Source organism: Triticum aestivum, chromosome 1B, assembly GCF_018294505.1.
Source record: "Triticum aestivum cultivar Chinese Spring chromosome 1B, IWGSC CS RefSeq v2.1, whole genome shotgun sequence".
Taxonomy (NCBI): domain Eukaryota; kingdom Viridiplantae; phylum Streptophyta; class Magnoliopsida; order Poales; family Poaceae; genus Triticum; species Triticum aestivum.
The window spans coordinates 645,261,158-645,275,824 of record NC_057795.1 but is presented as its reverse complement, the minus strand read 5'-3'; the positions used below and the strand labels follow the sequence as shown (position 1 = coordinate 645,275,824).

Genomic DNA, 14,667 nt, shown 5'->3' with positions numbered 1-14,667 from the left:
AAATTAAAATCCAGGCCTGTTTGCAAATTTTTAGAATTCTCAAATTCTAAAAGGAAAACAAGTTATGCTCAAATTTCAGTTTTTTTTAAAAAATTTGGTCAAATCTGGTCAAGCTATGGTCAAACTACTTATTCAAGAAGTATTAGTAGTACTAAATAATTGTTCAAGAATATTAGTGTTACTAAATAATTATTTCAGTATTTTGAATTTTGGTCAAACTGTGGTCCAACTATGGTCAAACTACTTATTTAAGAAATATTGGTGTTACTACATAATTATTGTTTTTTAGAATAATAGTTTCAAACTCAAACAATGAAACGTGTGACTTCATGCTCAAGCTAAACTCCTGAGGGTTAATAGGATTGACATCTTACTATTGTCCGGAAAATAACAAGTGCAGACTTGGAAATGAGGGGGAATAGACACTACTAGGGAAAACCCTAGCAGCAATGCGGGTTTTGTGCTCACTAGTAGCGCAGGAGGGCGCGCTACTAATAAGGCGCTACAGCTATTGCTTAGCAGCAGCGCGTGCATGCCCGCGCTACTGCTAGGACGAATAGCTGCAGCGTTTGTTCGGTACCATGCTGCTGCTAAGGTAACTACTTGCAGCGTGTTTTCTGTCCATCGCTACTAGTATTTTTTTTTATTTTTCCATTTCTACTGTATTTATGCGCCATCGTACAAATATTGATACAATACCAGTTATGAGGTTTACATTATTATGTCCATAACAGTGTGTCAAATGAAGGTGGATTAGGTTCAAGTGGAGGCAATATGTGGTGCATGTCAAAAGTATACTACTAATCCAAACTTGATCTAGTTTGGACTAGTAATACTTTCGATGTGCACCACATGTTGCCTCCACATGTTTGCACAAGCTATTTAATCATCCTCATAGTCATTACCACCTGCAGTATTTATTTCTGTCTAAAAAAACAGTATTTATTTAATCACCACTAACACTAGATAATAATAATCATCATAGTCATTACCACCAACACTAGCTATTTTATCATCATAGTAATATAGTGTAGCACATCATCATCCTGAAACTCATTTCTAGCTAGCTAATCACTCCTGCTGCTCTCTCTGAGGTAAAATAACATAAAACATGTATAGCTCTCCTCCTTGATTAAGCTGGAGCATGCAGATGAACCTGTCTCCTAATCGTGGGTAGCACATCTGTTTGCTGCCCCCTAGTACTTCTCTGCGCTCCCCCATCACATATTTGGTCCAGTCTTGCACTATTAAGCATCCGTCGCTAATCTTGAATGCACTAAAGTAATCTGTAGGATATCTTGGCCGTAAGCTGATAATACTCATGGTACCTTTAGTCTCGATCCCATAAGGCACAACATTCATCGGGAGTCCCTGTTGAAGAACATCGTATATTAACATACTTAGCAATAAAGCTTAGTTTCAAAAATAATGTATGGAAAAGATGCACTGATGACAAATAGTAAAAATCTTACCATCCTTCCTAAATAGATGTGACCGTAGTTCATTACAAACACTATTTGTCGCGCATTTTCAGTACTAACATTTCTAAATGCAGGAAGAAAATTTGTCTTGATAGTATCAAGATCCTCAAGCCATGAAACATAATGACTGAGCTCCTCGCAGTTGAGTTCAGCCCCAGGACAGTATACGGTCCTGTCTACCAAGCGCTGGACATGTTTGCTTGCACCGAAATAAGCTGACAATACAAATTAGTTGTCAACTATTTTTGAATAAACAATATCGATCAAAGACATAAATATGGTTGAGAAACTTACATAATGGAATAACTGGAGGCGTCTGCACATCGACCCAGATGTTGGTATTACCTTCAATACCATCTTCCGGACGAATATCAAAGGTGATAACCATATCAGGCTCAAATGCATAAGTCTTGCATAGTGCTCGCCATGTTTTGCATCCAAAATAGGTGTAGTCGTCTGAATTGTACAATTTTGCATGGAAAATATAACCACGCTCGGTCTTCAAGTAAACTTTCTTTTCCTCCATACTATGACTGAAACCTATCTTATCCAATACAAAAACTCTTGCATGGCAGGGGATACGCTAGTAGAATAGTAAAAAAATAAAAGTGGAAGCAAATGAAGCAGATGTCATGCTTGATTACGAAAAAAGACTTGTCGCTGTGACTTACTGTATCCACTTCGAAGTTCTCGTCCAGCTTGATGCTGAAGCGCCTATCATCATCTAGGAAGATTCCGTCGCACAGGTCGCGCTCGTCTTTGCAGTATTTGCAAATACCGAAATCCTTTTCGTCGTCAGACATTTCCTATGTTCATAGTTAAAACATTAATTGAAAATAGATCGAAGACAACTACCAAGATACTCAACACACAAATTCGGGGCACTCGATATTCCCTACATATTCTGGCACAAGTCATGCCAAAATTCACGGGAAAATCCGGCATGACTTTTCGAGTAGATAATTTTTCATATAAAAAACTTTTTCATCCGAGTTAGTATGCAAAAGTTATGCCCATTTTTACAAATTCTCGAGAGATTTTGCAAATAAAGTCGAAATTCATATCTGCAAATTTTCCCAACAACTAGACCACATATCACATGGGAAACTTATTTTCTTTTATTTTTTTGACATTTTCATCATTTTCTTTTATTTATTTTTAAACTGAAAAGGCGATCGGGGGGGGGGGGGGGTAGAGTTTGAAAATGGGACCTTTAGTAGTAGCGCGGTTTTTTACCCCCTCACTACTACTATGGCACCACTTAGTAGTAGCGAGGGCTAAAAACCAACGCTACTGCTATCAAACTTAGTAATAGCGAGGTTTTAAAAAACCCACGCTACTACTATGGCATGTCCCGGGGGGCACGGTAGAGACCGCTTAGTAGTAGCGAGGGTTAAAAACCCGCACTACTGCTATCAACTTAGTAGTAGCGAGGTTTAAAAACCTGCGCTAATGGTAAGTAGCAGTAGCGAGGGTTTTTAACCCTCGCTACTAGTAACTTTCTGTGTATAGGCTTTTCCCTAGTAGTGAATGCTTGATTCCTTATGATTATGGTGGGTATGATTTTCTCCACTACGCTTCTCTCAAACATGATGGGTCTCTTTTCGCGGCAGTGGGTGATACACCAGTTCTCTCATCCTAAAAATAAAGAAGGAAAGAAGGGTTTTCCGGGATTGACAACAAAGAAAAATAGGAAAGTGGGAACCCGTCCGGTAATAAGAAGGAAAGGAGGGAATTCGGGGATTCAAAGCAAAAAAAAAGTGGGAAGTTGTCCTGTAATAACAAGGAAAGAGGGATTCCGGGAAAAAGTGGGAAGCCAGACGTCCCGTAATAAGAAGAAAGTGTCCTAATAAGAAAGAACGGAGAGAACAAAGAAGGAAAGGAGTGGTTCCGGGAATTGATAATAAAGAAGGAAAGGGAGGGATTTCTAGGATTGACAGAGAAAAATAGCCTAGTGATTTTTTGTCATTTGTTTTGTCCCGTAATGAGTTGATTGATCTCTAAAAAGATTGTGGGAACAAAGTAAACCAGCTAGGAATCAATCGAAAGTCTCCCCACTCAAAAAATTTCATCCTATGCCACTAGCTATAATCCCACGAACGAAGTTTTACCCCGTCCATAACTCGAGAGAAAATTATGCTAGAATTGTTTATTTATTGTTTATAATCACTGGGAAAAATTATGTTAGGAAATACTATGTCTAAGTCATAATAAAGAAATTATTTATTTATTGTTCATGTACAATAATTTTTTGAGAATTATAATGAAAAAGATAGTACCGGTTAAAAATAGGTGCTTGATTGTTGGACACGAATAGTCCCTAAACCTAGCCAACATTGGTTTATGAAAATTCCTGTTACCTCCGTAGTGAAGAAAAAAACATTGTACTAAAATGGACTTTACTATTTACAGTATAATGTGATATGTCTTGGGCATCACTAAGAAACTCCAACAAAGGCATGAAGAGATACTCAATACCAGGTAGATATTTCTATGATTTAAATTCCACACACCTTCAGTACACTTCTGAAATACGTTTAAATTTTTTCTGCAGTACATATTTTCATGGCAGCATGGAGGATTTCAAAGAGTTTGTTCATGTCATCATGCCTGGCGGTGTGTGGTGGAATGAGAGGGGGTCTTGAGCAATTGGGTTAGGAAAATGTGGTTTTTTTTTCACCCGATGTAACGCACGTACGGGCATTTGTGCTGGTCTAAAACATATTCTTAAAAAAAATCTAAAACAAGAAAAAAGAACTGCAATCTTTGTGTTGGTTGGAAACGCCGTGTCACAGCCAAAATCGCACGTCTTCGTCAGATCACAATTTGTCGCGCTCGATCGATTATCCGTTGAGTTCGACAAATACTGCAATCATCAACAGCTACGGCTACGTTTCTCACCACACATCGCAGGTGAAGCGTGGCGAGAATGGGGTAGGCAAACTGAACAAATAGGACGAAGAACTTCCAAGATAGCGGGCAGGCTGCCGGAAATTGCCTGGCGTGGACGAGCTCGCTCGCTCTTGGTATCGTCATGCGTTCGTTCATTTCCGGACTTGGGGCGTATGCGGTATTACCGAACGCGGACGCGGTATATTTAATGCGTGTACGTAACGGACAGAGACAGCGTGAGACTCTCCGACCCCGATATGACGGTGCCGCTGTCACCGAACCACCATCAGGAGCATGTGTAAATGGAGCTGAAGGCCTGCAACGTGGTGAGCAGCAGTATGCTGATGGCGGCGAGGAAGGTGAGCATCTTCCACGAGCTAAGCACGTACTTGTGCATGAACCGCTTCGTCTTGACGCGCCACCGACCATCATGGTAGCGGTTCACGTCCTCGATAACCTTCTCCATGGTCGGCACCTTGGAGTGCTGCACCGACCGGCTCCTGCCATTGCACAGCTTGGCCGCGTCGCCGTCCTTTCTCTTCATGTGGTTGAGCACGACACCCCGCTTGCGGAGCAGTACAACATCATCGTCCGTGTCGACGATGCCGTTCATGAGCTCCATGTATGGGATGAGCACCAGCGGGCCTAACGCGGCGGATGAATCGAACGCGACCAGGTTCTGGAGCACCACCTCCGTGTTGCCGTCGAGGGTCACCGCGGGGAGATTGAGCGTCGTTGTCTTGCAGTTGAAGGCGATAGTTGATGCACTGGACATGTTGCCGTTGGTGGGCGCAAGCTTAACGCCGGAGCTAACCAGCTCGGACACCGATGGGATCGTGATCTCCTACTGGTTGGCGTCGGCAAACATGAAGGACTCAACATGCATACCAGGTATACCGGCGAGCAGCTTCCACGCGATGCCTTGACCACAAGCTCAACCGGCTTCATCACCTTGCCAAGGCGACCACCCTTGAGAATAATGCGATGAACTCGAACAGTTGCATCATCATGTGCTCGCTGCCGGTGCCGGTGGAAGGCCTCTCCTCCCGGCCTTGGCTGCCGTCGCCCGGTTGCTGCTCCTCAGGGACAGAGATATGCACTTCGATTTCGCCGGAAAACGGCAGGGTGTTGTGTGCCTTCACCGTGTCAGTGAGCATGGGCACCGCTGGCACGACCAGGTGGTAAAGCAGCTCGAGCAGGTGTGCTGCTTCGTGACGTCGCATGAGGTCGCCCGTGGTGGGAGCGGATAGTGCCGATCGACGTCCAAGCGATGATGACGGCGGATAGTGTGCCCAAGTTGCGGGAGCATAGCTGCGGAGCACGACCCACCAGGAGGCCGTGTCATAGATTCACACAGCTTCGTTCAGCTGTCTAAATGAGTTCTTTGCGAAATGGCATTGTCCACCTGACAGATGGAAGCGCAAGTTCCCGGAGATAACACGTGACGTCTTCGCAAGGTAAATGAATGTTTGTAAGTTTCCCAAGGTTTTTGTAAGTGGACATCTGGTGGAGATGACATGTTTGTTTGCCTGTTTTTTCTTTGCAGGGATGAGTCCGGAATGTGTATGCTCCACGCGATTAGGCAGTACGATGGGGACAAAATGATGTGGCCACTGAATAAGGTAATAGAGTCTGCTATGTTTTTTGTAATCTTGTTGTTAAACATGATGCTGTTTTATTTTGTTCGCAATGATGTTTTTTGCATGCCGTTGCGAATGAATTATGCAGAAAAACTTGGCCACTTTTCATCAAACAGCTGTTTTTGAGGTATTTTGTCTGCGGGATGAGCATGAGAATTTCGCAGCTGACGATGTGTTACAGGCTGCTCTGGAAGAAGGCGAGGGGTGATGGATATGCATAGCTATGTCTTTTGTGGAATTTGCTTTTTCAACTAGGCAGGACTTAGCTCCCATGGGTATTGGGGCTGACCACATCTAGCCATCTAGGTCTCGTGAATAAAAGCATGTAGTGTTTGAACTAGGGATGTATGATGTCTTTAAATGTCTGGGCGTATTTTATGTATGGAGGCCAGCACAATCATTGGATCTTTTCGATTGTTCTCACCATACAAATCGCCAAATTTATGTTTTGTTAGAGGCAGGATTGTTTTATTTTCCTTTCGCGATGCTTGTGGGGGCGGTGATGAGAATGCTTTGCAACAGTATTGGCTGGTAGTCACACGGGAGCATCTTTTTGAAGTACACCGTCGAGGAATGTTTTTTCCGAATCGGAGGCAAAAGATTTGCCTCATCGATTAAATTAGAGGAGAATACAATTACAAAGTGTTACAAAAGCCCGAGAAAACGGCATGACAATTACTCGCGCAATACAACTGTCCCTAATTTCTTGCCCCCCGTTGTAACCCAAAAGTTTGGCCTCGTCAACAATAAGCTTTAGGAGGATTGGCGGCGGTCGAGGAATGTCTTTTGTTTATATGCACATCAGATGAGCAACGTATGCAGCTGATGCAAGTATCTAGCCTTTTTTTTACTTGTCGGCGCTATTTATTCAATGAGAAGGAAGGAACAAATTTTATAAAACTGGGTAGAGTTTTTTTTTCATGTGTTTTTGGTGGGGACGCTAACTGAGATATTAAAAAGAACTTAAATTGTGTGTTTGTCAATGGAAAAATAAATTATTGTGAGCTTACTATATTTTTTTTCATGCGAATATATGTGTCATGTATCATTCTTTTGGAGGCAGTGGCATAATCAATTTACGGAAAGCTAATAGATGTGTAGTTGTTTTTCTAAAAAGTTTTCACCTTTTTTATTTAACGAAATATGTAAGTGGCAACTGTGTGGCAGATTGCAAAACTGCCACACCCTCCCGATCTCCTTCCTTTCCCGCACGTCCTCGCTATCTCTTTCCTTTCCTCGCGATCTCCTTCCATTCCCGCACGTCCTCTTGATCTCCTTCCTTTCCCGCCCTCCTGATTTCCTTTCTTTCAACCACCAGTTACGGCCCCACGCGCCTTTCAGATTTTTGGGCAAAAACAATGCTTTAATTGGGATTTGATCTCTGGTCTATAGGTAATCAACGAAGGGAGCCAACCATCTCACCCATGACACTCATTGTTGAACAAGCTAAGGAAAATACTGTTTTTGACATGTTTTGCCTTTAATATTTTATCACTGAAAAACTTTTTTTCACCTATCAAACCTGACACACAAACTTTTCCCGTGGTAAATTCTCCATCACCACCACGATAAATGACGCACCACCAACATGATAACTTTTGTATACCACACGGTACATTATGTGTAAGTAGCATGGTCATAAGCATTGAAGGCGTGATAACTTTGGTGAAAGCATCATGGTAACTTTGATCATTGGGAAGAAATCTGTTGAACCCCGGCCCCGGGTAATTTATATAAATAGCACGATAACATTCACGCCATAGACCTGATAATTTAGATACAAACATCGTGGTAACTTTAACCATTTGGGAAGAAAAATGTGAAAATATACCAGATAATTTATGTGTAAATAGATGGTAATATACGCAGCGCACATCTGATAACTGAGATAGAAACACCATGTTAACTTTGACCATAGGGATTTTTTTTTGAAAAGATACTCCGGTATCTTCTGTGTAAATAGCACGGTACTATACCTCCCTCCCCTGGTATTTTTATGTGTAAATAGCATGAAAACATATGCACCGCGATAACTAAACACCATGATAAGTTTTTGACCCGTGGGGGGAAATTTTGCTGAAACATACCCTTGATAAATTTTGTGTAAATAGCATGATATTTTAAGCACCGCGGGCTTGATAGGTTACCTAGAATCAACATGATAACCTTTTGTCCCGGGAAAAAGTTGTTCAAAACATCCCCGATAATTTTTGTGTGAATAACATGATAATATAAGCACCGCATAACCGATAAGTTACAATATAAACATGATGGTAATGTTTTACCAAAGGAAAACAAGTTGTTAAAAACATACACTCGCCTCGCGAGGCCTCTTAGATGAACACAACACATGATGTGCCACAGAAAAGCCACATAATGTTTAGTGTCATGAGGAGGCACATGTGCTCGTGGGTTGACCCAGAAAAACGGCCCACCTTGACCCGCTATAGGCGTGATAAGTTACGCAAAAACATCGAAAAAGTTATGAAAAGAGTTACCGAAACACACCCAGGTTTTTAGGTGTAAGTACCATGATAATATACGAACTGTAGACCTGGTAACTCATGTACAATCCCCCATGGTAACTTTGACCAAGGACGAGGTTGATGTACACATACCCTGATAACTTATGTGTAAGTACCACAATATTTTACACATCGAAGACCTTATAACACAGTGGTAACTTTGAAAGGGGTGTAGTTGTTGAAACATAGTACCTGGTAAGTTCTATGTAAATAGCACGGTAACTTACGCAACACAGGTCTGATAACTTGCATGCGAATACCATGGTAACTTTGTCTCGAGGGAAAATAGTGGTAATTTTTTGTACTTTTTTGTAGTAACACAATTGTAAAAAAAACATCAAAACGATTAGTTTCTTTAGTTTGAGCAACAAATACCTAAGGGTGAGGTTGTTGTGGTGGCGCGCTTTGGTGCCAAGGAGGTGTGGGTTCAAATCCCACATGCGCAATATTTTTTTATCATGTGGTAAACATGAAGAAGTGGCAGTTTTCTCGGGGGTGGGCGCGTGAGATGTGCGGGAGAAGCAGATTTCTCCGGCGAGTCTGCAAGGTCGTTCGGGAAAAGGTGGGGTCGAAGGAAGAGGGACCGTGTGGTACTTTAAAGTGAAAGAAGTAGAGGTGTGGCAGTTTTGCTTATATGGCACATATGTGCCAAATATCACAGTCCTTTATTTAATATCATGTCTATAATTTTGTTGTTTGTTAATCTTTTCTCTACGTACGTACACCACATACATTGCAGTGGAGTGCTATTTTTTTGGCCATATTTGTTTGTTCAACAGAATGGGGGAAACTTTTTGAAAGTGCTACACTGAAATTTTATAGGTTGTACTAGCATCTCACACGTAGGCATCTATGCTTTGTAGACAGAACTCCGTCTTCCGCAAGATTGTCCATAAGTTTGCAATGTTTTCGGCCAAGAATCTGAAGGTGGGTAGTACTCCATATTTTTGCAATGACTTTCACCAAAAATCTGAAGGCGGCCCCGTTTATTTGCAACGCTTTTGACCAACTGAAGGTGGCCCCTTTTGCAGGAGAGTGCAATAATGTGGAACACATCTATTCTTCAGATGCCGCTTCACGTTGAGGCTTTGGAATTTGGTTATTCAGAAATTTCTCATACACGACATGGACACGTCGGCGTGGAGCTCCTTCGACTTAGTCAAGACATGGTGGCCGAGCATGAGCGCCGTGGGCACCACCAACCGAAAAGCGAAGGCCTTGATCACCATGCTTGTGTCGTGGGTCATTTGGAATGAGAGAAACGCAAGAGTGTTCCGGCATAAGAGCACGCCTCCGCCAACTCTACTCAACACCATCATCGACGAGGCAAACCTTTGGATCACCGCCAGGGCAAAGAAGTTAGGGTCTTTTCTATTGCGAGAATAATTGTCATGCCGTATTATGGGTGTGTGTTGTAACAAACTCTTCTCTCCTTATTTAATATATGAGGCAAATCTTTTGCCTCCGTTTCAAACAAAAACACTTTTGACTATAAGATAGAAAGAATGGGGAGTTAGGGCTTCGGTTTCCTCTGTAGCCAGCAATCGAACTTTCTTCTTTACCCCCCTCATTATTCAAGACGTGAATATATCCCACTTATATAGCCCACCACTTAATTAATGCGCGACCTGATGCGGGTCATATTGGATGATCAGCGAACCTAATTATATTCACCTGTAGCCAATGACCAATACATAGAGGATGTTTGTTTCCGGGGACTTATTGGCTTAGGGACTTAAAAAAGTCCCTATAAGTCCCATCTAAACCAAACAGGAGGGACTTATAGGGACTTAAAGTGGGCATTTGGGACTTATGAAATAAGACTCTCAAGGAGGGACTTATAGGGACTTATAGTTGTAATATGGTCTTATAGGGACTTATAAGTCCCAGAAACCAAACAGGTAGGGACTTTTTAGGGACTTGAGACTTATAAGTTGGGACTAAAAAAAGGTCCTAGGACTTATGAACCAAACAGGGCCATAATCTCAGAAAAGACTCCGAAGGATGGATACCATGGGGGTGTGGTTAGCAGGCAGCGTATGAGCAACATCTTTAATGTGAGTTATTTCTTTGCCATTTTTTTAATTCAATGAAAAATCACATCAGCACGGGCAAAATAAATATATTTTTTGAAACATGGCCCCTTAGGTTCCGATTCATTAAAAAGGTAGAATAGAGTTGTCCGGTTAATTTACGGAAACCAGATGAAAACCATTACAACACATCCTCAATAGAGTTGTCCGGTTAATCAAAAATCACATGAACCCGGTGATGCACGTGCAAAATGTAATTGTTATTTATATATGTAACTAAACTAAGTTACTGGTATTCCAAATTGTCATTCAGATGATAGCATGCCAGTCGATTACAGCGACAGGGTATTTGTCTTAGCCCATAAACATATAGTCGTAGCATAATAAGTCTTTTAAACGCCACAGGGTTACATAAACAGAAACAGAGTTGGGCTGATATAGTTGCGGCATAACTCTTAGTATCTGACACCTAAACCATTGGCTTGATAATTGAACTGGGGATGCGGGCTGACTCGACCAATCCACGCCGGCCTACTCCAGGATTTGACCTGTACCAATGGAACAACATCATCGTGGACTGCTAACTACCCGTTTCCTACACGCCGCCGTCTGCGTATGCCACTGTTTTCATGGGTGTGGGCGACCTGTCTACCTACGGTCGCATTCCTGCAACGCGTCGTCCAACTACCAGGAGCACGCGCGCGAGCCCGTCCACGCCGACGCCGTCGTCGTTCTCGCAGGCTGCGGGCTATCTTCCTGGATTTCTATCTAGCCGGTCACACTGAGGGAAGCAAACAGCCTCTTGAGATACAGCAGGCATGATTCTAAGCTAAGCATCGTCCAAGACCAGGTGGCGCACGTTGACAGGGGAGATATCCGCCGGGTCGCCGTCGAGGATGCGGCTGGCTATGAGCGCGTTGGCGGCGTCGCTGGGGTGATACGCGTCCCAGAACACGTACTTGGACCTGTCCGCGCAGTAGCTCGACGCGGGCGCGCAGGGCGCCAGCCCGCCGAACCGCCCGCCCACGTAGCAGCACGCCGAGTCCGCCACCTCGAACCCTACACACACACAGACAGATCAACGCAACGCCGAGTCACATATAAACTCCTGTTTCTCCATCTGATCGATCATGCCTGATGACTTGATGTCGTATGGGCTATATTGTGGTACCGTGCGACTTGTAGTTGGCGATGATGTCGGAGACGATGCGGTAGACGTCGGCGTAGACGAAGCGCGAGCCGCCGAGGCCGGCGCCCAGCTCGGTCACCACGGCGCGCAGCTTGCGGTTGAAGGACTGGGCCAGCTGGTTCGGGAACTCGGCGCACGCCCCGGCCCCGGCTCCGGCCCCGGTCGTCATGATGTCCCTCAGGTAAGGGATGCAGCCGATCGGCCCCACGTTCACCACCACGATCTTACGGGCGTCCAGAAGGTACAGCCTCTGCGCCCAATGCGATCATGTAAGCAAACTCTAATTGGTTAATCACCACGAACTGAAGCTGTTGACATGATCATGCATGCGACGAGACGAACGAGCTAATAAGGCTGGGAATGGGATGGCATGCACGTACGATGAGCTGCTGCCGGTACTTGGCGATCATGCCGTTGATGAAGGTCTCCGGGGGCGTCACGGCGCGCTCCGGCGCGGAGAGGATGGGGGCCAGGTAGTTGTTGATGAAGTCTTTGGAGCCCATGGTGACCGAGAAGAGCGCGCCCCTCAGCCGGCTCACCGCTGCCACCTCCCCGCGCCGTGTCATCATGTCGCGCCGGTTCTTGGCGTATTTGTCAATCTGCGCATCCAGGTTTATACGCCCACCCTGCCCAAATTTCACGATCTACCACTCGATCAAAGACCTTGCGTTTTGTAATACTCCACAAGCAGCTTAAGGGAAATAAAACTTCATTTAAGACGCGATTATCCTGCCGGAATCGTCGTTTCACAAAAGAGAAATTACTGCCGGAACTGAAAATTTACATCAACTATGAAATGTGCTGCGATATGGATTAACTACAAGTCTCTATTGCTAGATCACGCACAAGGCAAGCTATCGGAGAAGGCCTCATGCGGAAGCAATGATCCTCAGCTTACGCGGGACATGTTGATGAAAAGGGGAAACAAGAAGGATCTCGACACAAAAAGCGAGCAGTTTAGTAAGCATACTGACGAAGATGCTTCCGGTCTGGTTGAGTATGCCGCCGCCGCCGGAGGCGTAGTTGACGCCTCCGAACAGGACGTCGCCGGTGGTGTTTGGGTCCATGTAGGGCGGCACAAACCCTCCCAGCCCCATCTCTTGCCCTGAAATCGTGCCAAAGCTTTTTCTTTAAATAGAGAACCGAGGCAGCGTGACAGTAAAATTCAGATGCGAAATGTTTATCACCTAGTATGTCGATGATGGTCCGGCCGTTGGTGTACCGGCCGGTGGGCTGGTGGCCGTTGAAATCGATGCCGTTGGGGGCGTAATTCGCCCGGGACAGCGTGACGATGTAGTTATTGTTGCCGGCGTCGACGAGCGAGTCGCCGAAGACGAATGTTGCCGGCGGAACAGCGGTAGCGGCGCCGGCAAACAGCGCGCCGATGCACGCAAGTAGAGTAAAACGGGATGCCATGTCTGATTGCAGCTCGTGTGAAATGTCAAAAAATCCTACGGCAGTAGGTCAGATCAGATTAGTCGTGAAGGCAATGTTGTAACTGAGGATGGCGAGGGAAGATAACCTTTGCCTGTTTATATACCACTCCGCTGAGAGGCAGAATCTGATGGAGTATATGAATGATTGAGATAATGAAGACGAACCGACAAAACCGTGATCAAGCGAAATGGCACCATTAGTGACTTGGAGTGCCAATTAGCCCGCAAATGACAAACCCCACGAACGAGGTTTGAAACCGAGAAGAAAGGGCAAGAAACAAGAATAAATAAGGAGAGAAGATTGTGTGGTCTCTGAAGGTTTTCGCACATATGAAAACCTCACATGGCATTGTTTTTGCATGAACCTTTGCATCTTGGCAATGAACTAGTGGTTGGGGCGCACCCTTGGTGCACCGTCTAGAAGGAAGTTGGAGCGGTGCCAGATGGGGTGTGCCCGTTTCACCTTCTCAAATCTATACTACGTACTGTTATTGGATCATTTCTTTTACTACTTCATCAGAGAATAAATAGAAAGTAGAACAGAAGTTCGAAGTTGCCGGCAGCAGATAAAGATGTATTGAAGATTACATTAACAGAAAACGGATTTTTTTCCTGCCAATGCAGTTAGAAAATTGCATAAAAATAACAAGTATTGTCTCTTCAAGAAGTATTACAGTCCACATTGCATTCCACAGATGCTTTTGACAGTAAGATGACAGAGATGACCAAACATTGCATATGTTCCTAGTAGGAAATTTCCTTCGTGGCCATAACTCATTGAAGCAGGATAAAAGGCACCTGCTTCTGCCTACGTGGACAGGCCCATCGCTCGCCCTGCAGTCCCCTCTTGGAGAGTGTAATGACATGTTGCTACAGTACCTAATCTAGTTTACTGTGTATTGATAGATAACTTTTTGCTGCTTCTTTTTTTGAATTATTTGTAGCAGACATGAACAGCAACAGACTGAGTTATAAGTCCGAAATACTTACTTAACTACTTATGACAATACTTGATCTAGCGCACATGGATGGCACCAAAATGACAATTGACAGGTGTACAAACCTGAACTATGTATGCTGACAGGAATCGCCCGAGGCCTATCCTCGAATCATCAAAGGTAAAGATGGAGAAGAATAAGGGGTAAAGAAGAAGACGCGCAGTTAACTGATCAATGCCTAACAAAATCGATAATGCTGGTGCATCAAATTATCTCTGGGAGCAAAGTACATAACATAAAAAATCCTCTTTACAGAGAGAACTTCTTATCCGACAGTAGACTGATATTTCCTGATCAACAAAATAAATACTTTGGGAAGTTAATGCAGTTAAGAAAATCAGCACGTAAAATAAACAGATGATGTGTGCATAGCAATTGTTTAGCAGCTGAATCTCATTGAATAACACATACAAAGCTTTGATGTCTTGTTCCTAAGGGTATTATTGATCTTTTGACGGTTGAAAGAGCAAAGT

General features: G+C 43.9%; 1 protein-coding gene across 1 annotated transcript; it reads right to left on the bottom strand.

Annotated features, from left to right (window-relative positions):
• Positions 1-11,012: 11,012 nt before the first annotated feature.
• LOC123144997 (GDSL esterase/lipase At4g16230) lies at positions 11,013-13,472 on the bottom strand. Its single transcript, XM_044564278.1, has 5 exons — positions 12,948-13,472; positions 12,735-12,865; positions 12,141-12,386; positions 11,743-12,010; positions 11,013-11,630 (listed from the first exon to the last, which is right to left on the bottom strand). Exons 1-5 carry the CDS (start codon positions 13,174-13,176, stop codon positions 11,401-11,403), a joined length of 1,104 nt encoding a protein of 367 aa, XP_044420213.1. The 5' UTR covers positions 13,177-13,472; the 3' UTR covers positions 11,013-11,400.
• Positions 13,473-14,667: the final 1,195 nt, after the last annotated feature.